The 14,105-nt window shown below is 39.4% G+C and overlaps 1 protein-coding gene across 1 annotated transcript in view; it reads right to left on the reverse strand.

Moving 5' to 3' along the window:
- Window positions 1-14,105, reverse strand: part of LOC140951630 (cation-independent mannose-6-phosphate receptor-like) — a 63,170-nt gene that overhangs the window by 7,895 nt on the left and 41,170 nt on the right. Inside the window, exons 24-30 of the mRNA XM_073400929.1 lie at window positions 10,479-10,561; window positions 8,060-8,211; window positions 5,546-5,589; window positions 4,314-4,409; window positions 3,690-3,813; window positions 1,397-1,462; window positions 248-337 (exon numbers count right to left, since the gene is read on the reverse strand). Coding sequence (XP_073257030.1) covers window positions 248-337; window positions 1,397-1,462; window positions 3,690-3,813; window positions 4,314-4,409; window positions 5,546-5,589; window positions 8,060-8,211; window positions 10,479-10,561 — 655 coding nt within the window. The remainder of the gene's footprint in view (window positions 1-247; window positions 338-1,396; window positions 1,463-3,689; window positions 3,814-4,313; window positions 4,410-5,545; window positions 5,590-8,059; window positions 8,212-10,478; window positions 10,562-14,105) is intronic.

Raw genomic sequence — 14,105 nt, forward strand, 5'->3', positions numbered from 1 at the left:
CTGAAAAAACGAAGAATAACAACACTTAACTTAGCTCTGAGTTGTAGTCACGTGAACGGTTTTTATTACACTACATGTATGTACTTCTACATATTATGGAATAATGGATCGAGCTGAAACAAAGCTGGAAATCAAAAAAATTAGACACATTTCTCACGTAGTAGCTGAGAATTTCATTCATAATTTCTGCCCTCAAGAGAAACATATGTGTCAGTATCAATGAGACAAACGCTTAAAAAACTATTACCTTCCACTACTGCTCGCAAGTTTATGAAAATCGATTTGTGCGCCTGTCACAGGATGTTTGACAACACAATTGTTTTCTTCAAGGTTCTTTCTGAGTTGAAAAAATAATCAAAATAAATAAGACTTATTAACGTTTAAAAGATCAGCCTGAGAAAAGAGCCCACATTTCGCGACGTCACCACTGGTTACCCCGCCAAACGACGTCTGAGAAACGAGTGCCGAAATCCCATGCTGATGGCGTATCGCCTCCTAGTTCTGGGTAGTGCTTCTGATTGGTCATGCCACGAGGAAAATTTGTCTCAACCAACCAGAAGCACTGGCTAGATCAGGGTAGTGACAAGTCATCAGTCTGGAATTTCTGTGCTCGCTTCTCAACGACATTTGGCGGAGAAACCACTTGTGGCGTCGCGAAATGTCGTCTGTTTTCTCAGGCTAAGTGTTCAGAAAGAAAGTTGGTTTCCAGGATCGCAAAAAAAAAGAAATACACCAAACTTTCCTAGCATGGAAATATGATATTACGCCGCATTGCGATGATGCTTTAGAGTAATTTTAGTTATTTAGAATTTGCTTATTCTTACATTTACCACGACTACTGAAAACATGAGGCTTAAAATATATTTGCCTTTTACTTGAATTCAAACAGGTAGAATTTTTTTTAATTTTTTATATTTTATTTTTTATTATTTTTCTTCTTAATATTTTTCTTTTAGAATTTCAGAATTTTTTCTTATTTTCACAGAGGTTATTTGAGAAACACCACACTTTAAGTTCCCGATGTTGGTCAGGATGTTTTTTGCCTAGATGTCACAAAATTCGTCTTTAACTGATTTAAAAGATGTTAACTTTGTTTATCGTTGTCACGGTAATATCAATTTTACTTAAAAACAACATTTTGACAAACTTCAATCCAAGGTTAGTTGGAGTGAAATTTTAAATGGCGATCGGACGAGGATAAAATCGCGCTTAAGACGATTAAAAAAATATCGGCATGATCTCCAAAAACTGTATCGAAACACCTTAAAAACACAACGTAACGAAACACCCCTTCAATGTGGCATCCAGACCACTCTGAATCTCCTTAGCGTTGAGAAGGACCAGTGGAGGGGTTTAGAGGAGATAGCCGTTGCTCTTAACGCAATCACAAGCTCACCTTTTTATTTGACAAGCCACCGAACTTTTCCATTTGATGATAAATGAACATGAACTCCACTCCTCTCTATGAGGAAATAGGCACGTTATAACAAGAGATACCATAATACGCATAAAATTAGACGACACACTCCCCCATGTCCTTACCAACATTTGTTAACACTTCTCTATGGGCGAATCTTTGATTACATTTTTGCCTCATTAACATATGCAATGGCATATCACTATCTGCTGACGCTAATAACATTAAACCTTTGAATATTGAAAGAGCATAACAATTTCAGTTATCACTGGAAATTTGAGCACCAAGGGCCGGAAGATTTCGGAGAAATTATCTTTTTAAAATTAGACATTTTACAAAGAATGTATGGCTCATTGACTTTTTGGCCACCCAGCAATTCCTCTGTCTTTAACTGACGATATTTCTTTCAATATTGCTTTAAAACGGTACCTATTGCTCAAGTTAATCAGCTCTTTCAACTTTTGAATTCAATTCGTACAAAAATGTACATACGGCGATGGTCTTTGTGAGTTAAATCTTATGCTAATGAGGAAGAATGTAATATATGACGTAAACAAAGTTTCGCCTATCTACCAGATAGAAAACAAAAACGACCTGTCATCTTTGGTCGGGAAGGAAGAGTAAAGGGTCCAGAATATATATATATATATATTTTTTTTTTTTTTTTCAAACTAAAGCTTTCTCGCCGATTGTAGTCTTGTATATATGAATATAATAAACCAGCACACATAACCAAACCCCACCTCCACAAGCCACAAAATGAATTATACATTTCTGGGAAACTGCCCACCTACCCCTTTCCTAAGCCAACAGTTTGCCCTAAGGGAGAAGTAAGTGTTAAGGGACTGTGCAGTAATTATCAGGAGGGGGGGCTGAAAAACAAGAGGGGGGGGCATTACATAAAATTGCTGCCAAGATAGGGGGGGGCTCAAAGTAAAATCACTCATTTGACGGAGGGGGGGCCTTAAGTTTTATTCGAAATGTAAATAAAATTAAACGCAATAAAAGATTCTCAATACAGGCATCATGATAGACTGTAACAAATATCAACACGAACAGCTGTTAAACGATTATTGAAAATATTCCGTCAAAATGAAAAGCAAATTCACAACTGATCAATTTTAACCCGTCTTCTAATTAATTGAGCTGATCCTATGTAAAGCAAAAATCATGAACTTGTTTTTCAGCTTCCCCCATAAAACAATGGGAATCAAACAGATCTCGTAGACAAGCTTTGTCGGTTTTTGATGTGAATAAAAGTAATGTTCATCGACTGAATCGATTTGCTGAATTCCATATATATGTGGCTCATAACAAAGTTCAACAGGCTCTCCTCCCTAGGATCTAAATATAATGCAAGCTCTTTTTCGTCTGTTATTTGAAGCGTTCAATCTCCTGTTCTTCGATTTTTTTTCTCTGCTCCTTTCTCTTTCTGGCTTCAGAAGTTTTAGATTTTGAGCCAATGGGGTAAGCACCCCGGTACTTAGCAAATGCTTTGTCTAAATCTTCAATCAAGCGATCAACATCCTTCTCGATACTAGATGTTACATAATAACGTTTGTCATTATCGAAGCTGTGATGGCAGCTCAGTCCAGTTTTGAGTTTACCAGTGTGGTGGGAGCGGGGGGGGGGACGTTATTTTTAACATAACGGAGGGGGGGTTAGAACTAATTTTTTTGTTTTGGAGGGGGGGTACTGTCTAAGTTTTTGCTAGATAACTCTAGTTTTTCAGCCCCCCCCCTCCTGATAATTATTGCACAGTCCCTAATGTTGGCTAAGAGGAGGGGTAGATGGGCAGTTTCTCAGACGCGTGTAATGATCCCCACAGGACCTAATGTAGTTCACTCTACTAGGATCTATATGCCTCTCTTTTCGGGACAGTAGTGTGGGTTCTTTTACGTCCCTTCGAAATAAGCATGATACAGGAGACATTACTCGATAAGGCGAGCAGTAACACCAATATTTAGTACTGTCTGAAAATCCGACAGACGTTGTCAACGAAAATGGCCTAAGAATAAAAGACACTTGGTTTTAAAGGGCGGGTTAAGGTAGCAGTGAACTAAAACGTGAAAAAGTTCAGTAGTATGAACTTGTCAGGTTTAAAAAGACCCTGTTTTGATCTTGTGATCCCCCGCTAGGGAGATCGGTGCTCCATTAGCTGAGCTAAACGGGAGCGACAGTTACGCGGGACAATAAAAGAATGTACTAAACTACAAGAGAAGATAAAGATAACAAATAAATATTAGTCTTTGAGTAGCCCTGACTAACCTACCTTTGAAACTCAGGCTGTCCAACGCTATTTCCACATTCAAAATAAAACACAACTTTGGAATTCTTTTCCTTACCGCAACCATCAACCGGAGGAAGTCCAGTATATCTCAGTTGAAGTTTATCATCTAAGAGAAAAATTGAACTGAACTGTTTCAAAAGAGTAGAGGCTGTGATACGTTCTCTGACAACGATGACACACGGTAAGACGGGTCGAGAGTATTTCTTGAAAAGACGGAATACTTTGGTTAACCAGGCTTTTTGCACATACGGTAAAGCCTGGTAAGCTTGGTTTGACAACCAGGTAAGCCTGGTTGGTTGAAGCAGGCTTGCACCCTGGTTTAACCAGGCTTTTGGTGCACGGTTTAAGTCTGTGATTTTGACTCCTGAAAACGCAGGTCAACTCCTCAATTCTATTGTTGCTGGTTCAATGTCTTCTTTTTTACCATTAAGATCTGACCCTTTTTTCGTTCTCTTATAAGTACATGAAAAGAAGACATGCAATGAACGAAATACTTTGTTGTCACGTTGACAAATCAAATAACACCTCTTCGGCGGCACCTTGAAAAAAAGAGCTAGCCTTTACTTCGTCCTCTCAGAACAAAAGCAGAAGGGAAGAGTTACTCACCGCTGACACTCATTTTCTGTGTATTTGTAACACCAACTACGTTGACTTTATTACTACCCTTCCTAATCATGCAAACTGAAGCTTTTGACGGACACCCTGAAAAAAGAACCAACGGAACTTTCAGCAAGGCAGGCAAATCTCTGAGGAGGACACCTAGCGCCTTGCAAACATCTTGAAACTAAGATTTCGGGCCAGTCGATGGTTTTCATAGTGACGTCATCACATTGCAAAGTCAACAAAGATAGGTTTTACGAATTCTTATTAACACTAGGTTGAAGATAAATAGGAAATATATCTTTGTACAGGTTTCCAGCCCCGAAGCGTGTTTCATTTCGAAAATACAGGAATTTGAACTTCCGAGTTTTCACAGTGCGTGACACCAAAATAGGAATGCTGTCTCATTGAAAAAAGCCTCTCCCCTTGATTTTCAGCAGTTAAACCATTTCAAGTGTTAAAAGATGTGTTTATGCGCACGTATGCTAGCTCTCGAGTGAAAAGGAAGAGTTTTTATAGGAAAAGTGAACTCCAGATGTTGTTGTTGATTTCCGGCGGTCATATTGGTGGAACGTTTCTGTCCACCAGCTCTACAAACGTGCCGTGAAATTTTCAGCAAATAACTCAGAAACTGTGGGCCACAAAGACCTAAGATTTGGACAAATTGTTTATATATTAGTCTTTTATAACACTTCATTTTCTTGGCTTCTTCCGCTGGACGGTTTCCAATTTATTTTTTGTGCCGTCTTTATTGCATGACAGTGAAAACGAAGAATACGTTAAAATAGTCTGGGAGACGTTTGATTGCATTCGATCTAGTAAAGAGCAGCGTGGCCGAATGACCACTCCAGAAAATACAATAACATACCATAATGCTCTTTGTTTGTCACCCCAAAATTTTGCATAAGCATTGTTTTCAGTTTCTCTTGGGGCCATTTTAACTCCCAAGAGAACCTGAAGACAATGCTTATGCAAAATTTTGGGGTGACAAACAAAGAGCATTATGGTATGTTGTGGTATTTTCTGGAGTGGTCAATTTTGTCTTAGAAAAATGAAAAAACGAAAAAGCCAAATAGGAATTAATTCGGCTAATTAAGCCACATTCTCATGGTGGATTCATTTGCAGCCGTTGCATTTCCCGGCTGGAATTTTTTTATTGTTTCTCAATAGCAAATTCCAACAGGCAAATATGACGTCAATGTGCGGATGCTGCAAATGAAAATAAAGCTAAGGACTACCTTTCGGTCCATCTTCGATGCCCCTGCAGATGTTTATCCAGAATCTAAAACAAAAAAAGAGGAATAAGAAATCCCGTACATACCCCGGCATATTCAGCGAAGGATGAGGTTCTATGAGGGGGTGAGTATCAATGGCATATAATCAGGCTTAGTACAAGCTGTTGTTAATACTGGCTTAAGAATCGTTTTAATAAACAGCCTTTGACAAGTGTCCTTGTAGATTCACTATACTAGAAAATATCGTCTTTCATAAGTTTTCCTTGAAAAAAATTGTAGCCTCGCCACCCTTCAAACCTTCTAACGTCAGTGGATCCCTATATGTCCCACAGTGAACCCGAACGCTGTATTTGCTAATAAAATAATAAAATGTAGTTACCTTAGTTCCTTTGTCTTTATGAAACGTTTTGGAAGGGATTTGAATCGGAGCAGAGACGGTTAACATTGCTGTGAATGCGTTTACTTGTCTGGCGCGTCGTAAATAAGACGCTCAAGTTTCGTCTCACGATTCTAATACTGTTAAAGGAACAGTATCCCGTTACTGCGCATGCACCAAACTTTGATTTTTGGACAGGATGTCGCGAAATCAAAAGATGCGAGGAGAGTAAGAGAATCTTGAAAAATCCGTTTGCATCGCGCTTGGCCGGGTTCAATACGACGCTAAAACTTCTCAGGATTATAGATCAATGATATATTGTTCCTGTTAAGTTTTTATTTGGGCAAAATTTGGATTTTTTGGCGTTACTTTTATTGCCGTTGGCCGGAGGACCAAAAGATTGGAAGCACTTTGATGCCGATTGAATGCTTATTTCTTCTGCTAGCTTCCATACAAGCTCAGATAATTGTGAAAGGAATACGCAGAAATGAAACAGCAACAATAAAGACTGTAAGAAAGAAACCGTTGAGACATTGATGTGACTGAGGAGATCTTGTGGAGGGGAGCTTCGTGAAGCAGAATGTTTTGCAACGACGCGTTAGTAAACTTTTGAATGAATTTCGCTACGGCCGACAAAATCGAACAAACAGGCGCCACACGTTTTGAAAAACTAGTGACATGAATCATAATATCATTCTTGACTAACCTTTGTGATGATTCATAGCGTTGAGATTGCATTTTTATTTATGTCTTTCAAACGTTTGAGGCTAGAACGCGAGCAAATCAGGCAGATATTACTGGACTTGGAGCGATTGACCTCTGACACGAGTTTCAAATTAGAAAATATGTTTTTAAAGCGAGCGGAACGAGATTTTCCGGTCGCGAGGCGGCCCAGCTAGCGATAAAATCGCGATGAGTCTTCGAACCGCGAGCCAAATTTTTATATAAGACGAAAGACTTCTTCGAAAGTCTAAAATATTACTTGAGAATATAAACAATAAATCTCTGTCGGCGGTGCGGTCCGGAAGGAAATCTTGTCGAGTCAATTTGACAGTTCTATTGTCTTTTGAAGAAAAAACAGATGACGCTCGCGCGTGCGCATAATCGGGACACTGTCCCTTTAACTATTAACCCTCCACTAACGGCCGTTAAATTGAAACCCCAGATCATCTTCCAAGGAGATCGAGAGTTAATAGTTAACATGACAATATTAGAAACGCGAGACGAAACTTAGCGTCTTAATTACGACACGCCAGACAAGCAAACGCACTCACAGCAATGTTAACCGTCTCTGATCGTATTCAAATCCCTTCCAAAACGACTCATAAAGACACAGGAACAAAGGTAAATACGTTTTGTTATTTTATCAGCAAATACAGCGTTCCGGTTCCCTGTGTATGTCCCAGTCTTTTCGTTTTATGACTAGGTTCCATTATAGACTACGAGTAGTCCCCCATTTTTCCTCAGGGATAGTAGAGCAAGCGAAACGCGAGCGCGCGTGAAAATCACCCCACGCGAGAAAAGGCGACACGCGGTGGGGAGAGAGAAAGCTTGGGCTTTGTCTGTAGTCCCTCATTTTTCTCTCTTCCCGCCGCGTGTCGCCTTTTCTCGCGTGGGGTGATTTTCACGCCCGCTCGCGTTTCGCTCGCTCTACCATCCCTGAGTAAAAATGGGGGACTACTCGTAGTCTAGTTCCATTATTAACTTTATCGTTTATAGTTTTCCAAACCAATCCTGTAAGGCTTCGTTACTTTCTCGTTGAGGAGAAAATTGGTTTTACTTATATTTGCTACAATACGCAGGAAAACACAAGTACAAACGAGTCTTAAAATACGGAAACCTTACAAAGCGATTGTACGTGTTCAGTGAGTAGACTGGCACCATTCACCTGAACCCATTTCCAGGGTTCATTCTTTTTTACCATACGAGGAACCAATATAAATGAAATACAGTGAGCACACGCATATAACAACAAGAGGATTAGGAACATCAGGCTGAATCAAATTGTACGAACATTTCAAGTTAAGAGCATTTTCAGGCTGATTCCTCACAAAGCACCTGGTAAATAAGAACTTGGTCAGCTTGAACCCCAAAATCATAGGCTCTTATGTGCGGGTGTTTACTGTATTCCTCAAATATACCTGTCTTCATTATGTTCGTAATACCAACTCCGCGTTCGACTTGTCAGTAATCGTAAATCGTAATTCCTGCCTTTATCATCCCTGAAGCTGCACTCTTCTTCAGGCGGAGGACAAACCAAACTTGTCTTCCAGATAAAATCTGCGCCATCACTCTGCGTCAAATAAATATTGGAGATTAAGGATAAACACATATCGGCTGGTTACTGGAACAGAGTTAACAGAACAGAGCCAGAGCTACATAAACCCGCACTCTAAGCCTACTCCAGTACATGTAAGTTTACATTGTTATCTGTCAAAAGCATCTAGAAGGCATATAGCATACACAGAAGAGGGCGCCCACTGCTAAAATGTCAGCACTACCACAGCTGTGTTTTTCCTACGCTGTGCACGCTTCCTCGATGCTGGTAACAAAATTAATGTCAACGAACCCGTCAAAAATCCGCGCTACAACATTCAATGTTTTGACGTTATGCTGATTTTTCCATGACTAGTACATTTCAGTGTGAGTACAGTCCATGGCTGCGGTCACATCTACGACGTTACAAAAGTTTAACTAAAGTTAGTGTCAAGTTACGTAATGTCATACCTAACTGTAGTTAGTGCTTTCTGTCGACATTGCGGTCACACCACGCAGTTAACAACAGTTAGTTCTAATTGGCCTCGTAAATTTTTTGTTTGTTGTTTTTGGTTTCCCCCTCGCTTCACGCTTGGTTTTTATTTGTCATATTTATATATGCTCATCTCGCACGTGCGAAAAGAAGTGTCACATTCTGATTGGTTGTTTGTTTGTAAACTTAAGACTAACCCGCGAACCCTGCTTGGGTATAACTATAGTTAGGGCCTGTTAACATGGAGTGGGGAACCCCGGTCTAGTGGGGTTGGTTTCTTTTGTTTTCACGCTCTGGGGGACACAAAACAAAAGAAACCTACCCCACTAAACCGGGGTCCCCTACTCCATGTAAACTTTGTCTTAGTCTGTGTGACCGCAGCCCATGTTTTACATTCAAAAGATGTGATAAATTCAAACAATAAATGTACTAGTCATGGAGGTATGTATAGTGCGAATTATTTTGGAAAAATTAGCATAACGTCAAAACAGTGAATGTTGTAACGCAGATTTTTGACAGGTTCGTAGGATAGGTTTGTCTTGAAATTTTTTAGATGTTGCAGTGAATCAACTCAATGAAAGTTTCAGACCTTATATACATTATGAAGATTATGTGAAGAGATTAAAAAAAAAATCGTTCGAGTCGTTTCAGAGATATACGAAAAAGCGCTAAAAGTCCAAATTTTGAATGAAGTTGCACTTATACAGCTGGTGAGAAAACGGGTTGGTTTTGAAGATCGCAAGAACGAAAATACCCCAAAAATTTCCTAGCAACAAAATATGATGTTAAGCAGCATTCTGACGCTACTTAAAGGGAACCTCCATTTCAACAAAAAGATAACTTTAAATCACAGGAAATAACTGTTACAGTCAAGTCAATCTAAAATATTTTTAAAGAAAGCGTTTGTATCCGAAAGAAATGACTTTTAGATTCGCCTATTTTTGTTTTCAAATTTTGCGGGCGTCGCCATCTTGAATAATTGTGACGTGTTACGGTTGCCTTATTGTTATTAAACAAAAGCTCTTTGTGTCAAACAATAGAGCAACCATAACACGTCAAATTATTCAAGATGGCGGCGCCCGCGAAATTTGAAAGTGAAAATAAGCGATTTTAAAATTCACTTTTCCTGATATAAACACTTTTTTAAGGACAAATTTCGAACAAATTTGTTTATCAACATAATTTTATTCGATTTAAACTTATTCTGTAGTAAGAGTGGAGGTTCCCTTTAAGAATAATAGAAGTCATTTATAACGTATTTATTAAATAATCTATCACGGCTATTGAAAATTTATAGCGATCGGGCAAGGAAAAAAAACTTTTAAGGCGATTGAAAAATATCGGTATGGCCTCGGAAAAACTGTATCGAAACATCTTAATAAGTTTAACTAAGTTACCACTAGTATTAGAAATACAACTATAATTACAACAGCAATTGGCCATTTGAGATGAATTTTGGCCAGTTCTGCCAAACCTCGTCATAGGGACCAAGATCCGACGAAGGGCGACGGCAACGACAGCATCAGAAAAGCAATAGGTTTCATAACCAAAATAACAGCCTTGCACGTGCAGCGCACTTTTTGTATACTGTATTTCTTCGCCGTCACCGTCACTGAACCACTACGACGCAAATCGTTTCTCTTTCTCTTTCCACTCCAGGAGAATTCGCCTACATTTTAAGTGACGTTTTCGCTGCCGTCACCGTCCTCGGATCTTAAGGTCCCCAAGACTGTCTCAGAGTGTAGTTCGATACCCAGTCTCACTTTAGTCTCACACACCACTACAAAATGGTGCAGAGAGAAGCAACATACCGCTAGAGTATCCAGCACTGGATCTTTATTTTCCACCGTCCTGTCGCACACAAATATTATTCTTGATTTGATATTATCCGCGCCTGAAAGCAACAAAAAGAGGAGTTTTATGATGTTCGGCAACTACAGAGAGTTTGACTATATCAACAAGGTCACCTGATTCTGGGCACAGTTCTTCAAACGTTGGATAGCATTATCCCAGGGAAAAACCACTATCCGGTGAACAAGTGGTAGGGAAACCAGTTACGCTATCCAGCGCATAGTAGCTTGCCTAGCTGACAGGATAGTTACGCTTGGAGTACTTTCTTTGCGGCGGGTGCCCCGAAGCATTTTCGGCTAACAGCAATTCGACTTGCTCCCAATCTTTTCGCAGGTCCCAGGGCTCGAAACGTCCAAGCCGGTAGTCCGGAACAAATAGACTTTCTGGCCCGGCAAGTTAAAGCATACTCGCCCAATGGGCAAGGGTCCAGGAAAGTCATCCTCTAACAAAATGGTTAAATAAGACAAGCAAGAAGTGGCCCACGCAAGCAAAACGTGAAAGCTGCTTGCTCAAAGAACAAGCTGCAATAGACCAGTTTCGAATTAAAAATTATCGCTGAATACAAACATTAACGAAACATTCATACCGGGTTTGCCTCGACTTAAAGTAACATCTTCAGAAATTCCGGCAAGTCAGTGTTTGAAATTTGAATATATACAATAGACAGAGCAATAAACAGGTCTTTTTCTCGTTGGAATTTGTGAATATATTTACTTCAGATGGAGGCTAAGCCTGTAAAAAATGTGTCTTCACTTCTTTAATTCAGCGGTCATAGCGAACTCGAAACTGGACTATTCAAGTTTTTTTCGAGTCCTAGGTCTGCCGTCAAATTAACTAAAGCACTCGCCCTCTAATCCCGCTAGCTCCACAGGCTAGCGGATAGAGACTTATCAAGTGAATAGCGTTATTACCCACCTTTTGAACTACAGGGCCAGTACACTGTATAATAACTACAGTGGCCTTACTATCAGACACTACGCTAATACCAAAACATTCCTTTGGCCCACGATCATCTTTTTAGTCGGTTTTATACCGGAGACAAACTATGCTTCTTAGACGAGTTAACTGTTTCAAACAAATATCCCGTCTCGTCTGTACCACTGATAGCTTGATAGCTTGAGGACAAGGTTACAGTCAACTCTCTCTAAGACGGACACCTTTGGGACCGGCACTAGCTGTCCATCTTAGAGAGATGTCCGTCTTATAGAGAGTCAAATATATGGAGGAAAGAAAGGCAGGGACCAACTCTACGTGTCCGTTTTACAGAGGTGTCCGTCTTATAGAGGTGTCCGTTAAGAGAGAGTCGACTGTACTACGAAAAGTGTACGAATTTTCTAGTCACAAAAAAAAAAGGGCTTTTGTTATTGACCGTTCTCTAAGCACTCAAAGTCCATCCGCAACCGGCTAGCATCATTCGAATCCTACTCATTCTATCCTGAACTGTTTTTTTCCTTAAAAATTGAAGACAATTTGACTTTTATGAACATTTCATCAAGAAATTTCATATAAGAAAAGTGAAATGTCTTGTGAGAGGAGGATGTCAGTTTGGTGGATGGAATCAAGTGACGACCTTGTTGCTGGAGTTCTGAGTGAAAAGCACGAGGTACGAACGTTTGCTCCCGGTAAAGCATTTTATTTGACATGTTAGCTTTTTTGTCGTCGCTTGAAAATTACTTTGGATTCAGAACAACTAATGTTAAAGGAAAAACGGATCATTACGTCAGTCTGAGGTGGAATAAAAGGTTTTGAACATTTTTAAAGAGGCGAGTATTTTTTCTGATTGTGCATCCGAATAATTTATGAGTTGATTTCGCCGGGTTGAATTAAAACCCGCTTGTATTCTGTTATTAGTAGTTACGGTTACTTTTTTTTACATGCCCAAGTTTATTACCTTTGCAGAACCAGCGTTATCTTTGTCTTCAGTCAAAGAACCATATTGCTGTTATAACGCATCAGAGTGAACAAACTTGTGCGCTTATTAAACTTTCTCGGAAATAGAAGGCCAGCAAGCTTACTCAAGATCATTTTTCTGTTGTTCAAGTAATAACAGTCAAAGTTTTTTTTCATTTTTTATTACATAGTTTTGTTTTCCAGTGCACTGTGAAAGTTTCTGTTCTTTATAAGAATAATTTTCTGTACGCAAATTGTCCTTTTCACTCGCTGTGAAGTAGAGAACGACAACTGCCGGCAATGACTTCAAAACAATTGACTCTTTTCCCGTAAACAGTTGCTGCAGCTGGATTTGACTGAGGCGAGCAAAACAAACCCTTATGCGCAATTTTCTGTATTTACTAATGATCGGCTGAGTTTAATTTGCTTTAACGAAGACACTCGCATGGACCAGTTAAGCTTATTGAAAATAGCTAAATGATGAATCATGGCTTGGCTGCCAAGTTGCAACTGATCTTTTTGCTTTTAAGATCTTTAGGTAGGTTGTTTTCGCACAGAAAATTCATTTCTTCATTGTCAGCAAGAAGTTTTTGAAATAATTTAACTTTAACTTTGTTCGAAGGAAATCCTACTTACGCGTAGGTTTTTGAAAGATGTTATGCGTGTTCAACTTGACAACACAAAGCAAAATTTATATATCTGCGCGAAACGAGCAAGTTCAAAAAACTATATATAGTTGCTATGAAACCGATTTTTGAGAAGATTTTACTAGATAAAGATTGACCTTTTTTCTGCCCACATATCAACAAAATAACTTCTACATTGAGGATTTTGTTTATATTTTAGTGATCTGCAAAGCTACGAGTGTCCGATCTAGCGAGGGTTTTAAAATATCGAGTGCGACAAAGTTCAGTGACTTCAAACACATTGTGGGCAAGTGTTAATTTTTTTGGGCAAATCACTGTCCAAAGATATATTGTTTTTGTGTCCGCAGTGGAGCTCCGGACCTTATATATCCAGGAACTTCCTTATATGAACACATTTTGTGAATGCATCTCGAAATAAATCGGACCCACGGAAGCACATTTCCAGTACAACGCAAGGAAATGAATGTCGTTAAAGTCCGTTTTACTATGAGGTATTCTTCGAGAAAATTAAGTAACGACAAGGTTATAACCACAGCTTGCAACTTTTGAAGACAAATTGCCTGTTCTTTCCAGGTTATGAGTGGAAACATTTTATTTTTAGGAAATAAAATATTTGAAATCCCGCCATTTTTTCAAACCCGGCCAGGGGATCTGGGCAAAAAAGTTCACGCATGCTCATTACGTTTTTCCGCCCTGAAAGACTAGCTACGCCTCTGTTTCGTCCCAGGTTCCCGCCACTTTCACTTAGGACAGAGTGACGTCATGCCAGGAGATACTAATCATTAATACTAATCATTATTCAACATCTGTGGAGGTGAATTCCAAAAGCATCGGACCGACTTTGAAGGCCCAGTAACTAACCACATGTTCATCTTCATACTTGTGATTAGAATAGACCTTCTTAGCTTGTATGCTTTGTTTTCCCAATTCAGACCACGTGATGTTCTCCAGGGAATTTGCCTTTTGTTTTTGCATAAATTATGCATACATATGCCGTACATCAACGTGCACAGCACACACATTTGAGAAAAACAGTTCTCTATGGTACCG

The sequence above is a fragment of the Porites lutea genome, chromosome 1, assembly GCF_958299795.1.
Source record: "Porites lutea chromosome 1, jaPorLute2.1, whole genome shotgun sequence".
Lineage (NCBI taxonomy): Eukaryota > Metazoa > Cnidaria > Anthozoa > Scleractinia > Poritidae > Porites > Porites lutea.